Source organism: Frankliniella occidentalis, unplaced genomic scaffold (assembly GCF_000697945.3).
Source record: "Frankliniella occidentalis isolate FOCC.00 unplaced genomic scaffold, Focc_3.1 Scaffold77, whole genome shotgun sequence".
In the NCBI taxonomy this organism is placed as follows: Eukaryota; Metazoa; Arthropoda; class Insecta; order Thysanoptera; family Thripidae; genus Frankliniella; species Frankliniella occidentalis.
The window spans coordinates 811,661-815,915 of NW_026267207.1; the positions used below are offsets into that span (position 1 = coordinate 811,661).

At 39.3% G+C, this 4,255-nt stretch overlaps 1 protein-coding gene across 1 annotated transcript; it reads right to left on the reverse strand.

Annotated features, from left to right (window-relative positions):
• Positions 1-247: 247 nt before the first annotated feature.
• LOC127749674 (uncharacterized) lies at positions 248-3,405 on the reverse strand. The gene is made up of 4 exons (XM_052268812.1): positions 1,392-3,405; positions 992-1,049; positions 647-705; positions 248-364 (listed from the first exon to the last, which is right to left on the reverse strand). Exons 1-4 carry the CDS (start codon positions 1,806-1,808, stop codon positions 314-316), a joined length of 585 nt encoding a protein of 194 aa, XP_052124772.1. The 5' UTR covers positions 1,809-3,405; the 3' UTR covers positions 248-313.
• Between the last annotated feature and the right edge of the window lie 850 nt (positions 3,406-4,255).

The window sequence follows — 4,255 nt, forward strand, 5'->3', positions numbered from 1 at the left end:
ATTGCGAGAAAACTTGCAAACCCGACATTAAAAACTGTCACAAACATTGTGGATTGTGCTTCTACCTTCCAAAGCCATTTAAACGTTAAAATAGCGTTATTTTTCGTAACTGGTTCCGGTCGGGTTTCCTGTCTTCTTCTCTTTTAGCCGAGACCGAATAGGGTCTATTGAATTTGTTACCCAAGTCCGTGTTAACTTTTCCATGATGTAACAGTATAAGGCGTATTGAAAGAAAACAATAAAGAGAGATGAACATGATTTTAATGTTGATTTTTATCTTAAAAATAAAATAAAGCATGATTTTAAAAAAAAACTACTTCTTCTGATGACGCCTCTTAAGGGCCTCCGCCAATGCCTTAGTAGACTGAAACAATAAAAGTACAATTAGACCATAATTTTACATTCTGTAAAATCCACAACACAAATGTTTTATCCAAAGCAGATATTCGCACAGTCGCCCAAATATCGCTATTTTTGTCCAGCGACAACCTCTTCACTGTGGTCAATATTTGAAATTTTGGCCACGGTGTTTATTGATGCGTAATAGTCACAAAAATCAAACACCGTGGCCAGAATTTTGAATTTTGATCACAATTAAGCGTGCGGCGTTGTCACATCGTTTGGATAGAAGGTCTGTTCTACTTACCACTCTTTGAGGGGTTTGGGTGGGGGGTGCGGGGTGGCTCCACGCCGCTCGAACACCGACTGCAACAAAGGACGAATAAGACTCAATAACAAACACAAGCCGTCGAAAAATATGATTGGCTGAGCGATTAGCGAAGCCTATTACTCCAGTGATGATCAAAAAATTTCGTGTCTGTGTGTTTGTCTGTCTGTACGCACGATAACTGGGGAACGGTTTGAGCTAGGAGGCTCAAATTTTTATTGTAACTTTGTACCATAAATAGCAAGAGCTGTATTGATTTTGAGCCCTCTAGCTCAAAAATTGACGAGCTTAAAAAATCAAAAACTAAGAGCGAAAAAAACTTACTTTGAAAAATTCTTCTTTTTACATCTTTCTTATAGGTAACTCGGCAAATTAGAGATCTCTGGAACAAAATTTCGTCCGTTTGGCTCTATCTGTTTAGGCGCCAGAAGGAGTTTTCCACACGAAAATGACCCAAAATCATTTTGATGTTTTGTCTCAGATATTTGAGGGTCTCTGGTAGGGTTACTCGTCAAAATGAAACCCCGAAGAGAAAATTTGTGACTTTTGGGGCCGAAGGGCCATTTACGACTTTGCCTTTTGCCCGACTCGGGCGTCAGCGCCGCAGGCCTAGGTAGATGTATGCCAGGCGCGTCGCAGCGTAACAGTGTTTCGTGAGATATCGCGAAGCCTGTTACGCGAGACGTGGTCTTGCGTACATCTACCTAGTTAAGCAGATACTCACTTTCTTGGTGGCGGTAGGCACTACAGCCGTCGGGCGGTGGGCGATTCTTCGTTTCCCAGGGGCGGCCAGGAGTCCATTACCATTGGCGGGGGCGTCGACGTCATCGTAGGGCGTGGTCTCGGCGCTCGACGGCGCCGGCATCTTGTCGGCGACGCCCGCTGGCGGCTCTTCCACCGAAGGGGAATCTTTCTTCGAGGGCTGGTCGGCCACAGCAACAAACTGAAACAGAGAGACAAATGTTAAGTTATCGCGAAACGAAAGATTGTTTGTTAAAATTACAGATGCACCTTTACATAGATGAATGCAATTCTGTAATCCTTTAGCTTGGTCTTCTGTTCCATTTTCAGCTGTTTGATTATTATGTTGTGCAGGAATTTTTGCTAATGGTTCTAAATTATTTGTTCCTGGTATTTTCATTGAAGCTAATTTTGCATAATTGTATACATAAACTTCTTTCTTCTCAGAAAATAAATGAATGGCTTGGTGATATTCATTTCTTTCTTAACTGGGAGCATTTAACACAAATCGTGTACTTATCATTTTATAATCCTCTTCTGTAATATTCCCAGTGCTGATATTGTCAAGAAGGTCCCAAAAAGTTGTATCTGATTGCCTCATTACATGATTTAGTTCAATTACTTTGTCAAAGTTTCAAAATAAATCCTTTCCTTGTTTGTCTGTTATAAGTGGTTGTTTGTCACTGTATATAGGTGTTCCCATGACTAGCGCTAATTGTTTGATGTCTCCAAATAGATAAATAATTGAATTTCCAAAGTCATCTTCAAAATTTTGTTTTCCTTCCTGGCACCGTTTATGTATCTAATATAGCATGGAAGCATTGGCCATACTGCATTCGTCAATAATTATAAATTTGACATTAGTCATTGACTGTTCAAACTGTCTTGCAACTTCTCCTTTCAATGGTGCAAAAAGTTGCTGTAGATATATTTTTCGGTTGCTTTGAATAGTTGACCCTTCAATGTTAATAGCTGCAATGCCGGTTGGTGCCATTCAAATAATTGAGTAATTTTTAAATTTTGACTGTACTGCTGCAGTTTTTTTTTTTATCAGTACACTTTTCCCTGTTCCTAAAAATAAAATTGACATCATTTATTTTAAATTCAATTTGTTGTAGTAATATTTTTACTAATTGTGCTAGCTATAGACTTACCTGCTTTTCCTTGCACTATAATTTTTCTTGGAATATCAGTAACTGTAGAATTGTCATCTGAAGAAAGTGATTGCAATTGATGCTGTAAAACATCCATTTCTTGTTGTTGCTCATCAGTCAATGTTAAATTTTGGAATTCAGGAAGTTGTGTTCTTTCATTAATTTGTGCAAAAGTCTTCATTCGTTGTATGAATGTTTCGATTTCTTCTTTTGTTCCAAATTTTAAATGTTTTCTAAAAGTTCATTCCAGTTGTTTTGCATATCAATGTCTCTGTTTTCTTACTCTATATATTCTGTTTCTTGTGCAGGACCCATTGCAGCTATCTGCATAAACTCTTCTCTTGTTAATATGTTGTTGTCTTCATGCCCTTCCTCATCATTGTCCATATCTTGTTGTGCTTGTAGAACATCTTCTTGCATACTTATTTTATGTAAATTAATTGTAGATAAATTATATTCATCATACAGATGTTTTCATGATATGAAATTAGAATCAAAATCTTCTATTGCTTTCCCGTGGAATCACTGTTTCAGGGAAAATTTTACATGGATGTAACCAAATTACTCAAGGGATTTGAACTCCATGGAATAATTTCCGGCGGAATTTTCAGCGGGGCAAATACACTTAGGCGCGCACCTTCGTAAATCGTTTTGACTACGTCATTCAAAAATTCGTAGAAATTCCCGAACAAACCCTCTCTGTTGTGACGATTGAGGGGAGTTCGGTTGCCGCATTGAAATTTTTGGGATGCATTACTCAAACACGTTTCGTGTCGAGGAAGAAACCGTTTCGACATTTACATGAAACTGTTTGTTGCTTGGAACCAAACCGTTCGTAGACTGATAACGGGTCAGATCGGTCAAATGAACTTCAGTGCCAGCATCTAAATATTTTTCTCAGTGTTGTCAGCAGCGCAGCGCAGGTGATCCATCACATACAACTTCATTTGGAGGCAGCGCGCCTTTTCTCTGCCAACATTCAATCCATGCACCAATGGTGACTGCGTCCTGCTTTTCAGTCACTATCTGGCATAATTCAGCAGTTCCTTTGGAGGTGCTGCTTACGAACTCATAAACAGTATTTGCCCAGATAGCCCATGCACAAAAGTCTCTTGCAGTACGGTCCCTGGCGTCTTGCTGCACTGAGAATTTTTTTTTAGATGCTGGCACTGAAGTTCATTTTGTGGCTTCTATGTCTAGTCTTGTATCTTCAGCTTCCAAAATAAGAGTCACAGATTCGTTAGGTAAAGGTTCCTGCAAAATATGGCCGTCGAAATTTGCGCCACAATATGTGCAGCTCTCTTTTACAGTAATGAAGTACTGTGATACATTATGATTTTTTGTAACTCTCCCGGACTCGAAGGCATAGGCGCATGGTAGTTCGTGTTATTGCCAGATTAGTTTGCTGATATCAATAGGCCACTGCATCTTTGGGAGGGTTAAAACATCCAGCTTACCGGTAGATCTTTATCTTTTTTTATAAGATCTCATTTGAGGAACAAGATTTACCCACTGAGAAGGTGGGATAATGACTTTGAACTTCGTCTTAGGATAAATATGCTTCTTGGTATCATCTTCATTGAGTTGTGAGTCTTCGTCTGAACATTGGTCTTCTGATGCCGAAGACGAATGAGACTCACTTTATCACAGTACAATATCAGTCGATACTTCTGCGCTGTTTGTTGTCAGCACC

What these genes read in the sequence shown, in the direction of transcription:
- LOC127749674 (XM_052268812.1), bottom strand. Translation starts at nt 1,808, where the DNA reads ATGAAAATACCAGGAACAAATAATTTAGAACCATTAGCAAAAATTCCT. An exon ending in TGCCTACCGCCACCAAGAAA is followed by an intron (nt 1,050 to 1,391) that starts GTGAGTATCTGC and finishes ATTTTGTTCCAG; the next exon opens with AGATCTCTAATTTGCCGAGT. An exon ending in AAAAAGAAGAATTTTTCAAA is followed by an intron (nt 706 to 991) that starts GTAAGTTTTTTT and finishes CCTTTGTTGCAG; the next exon opens with TCGGTGTTCGAGCGGCGTGG.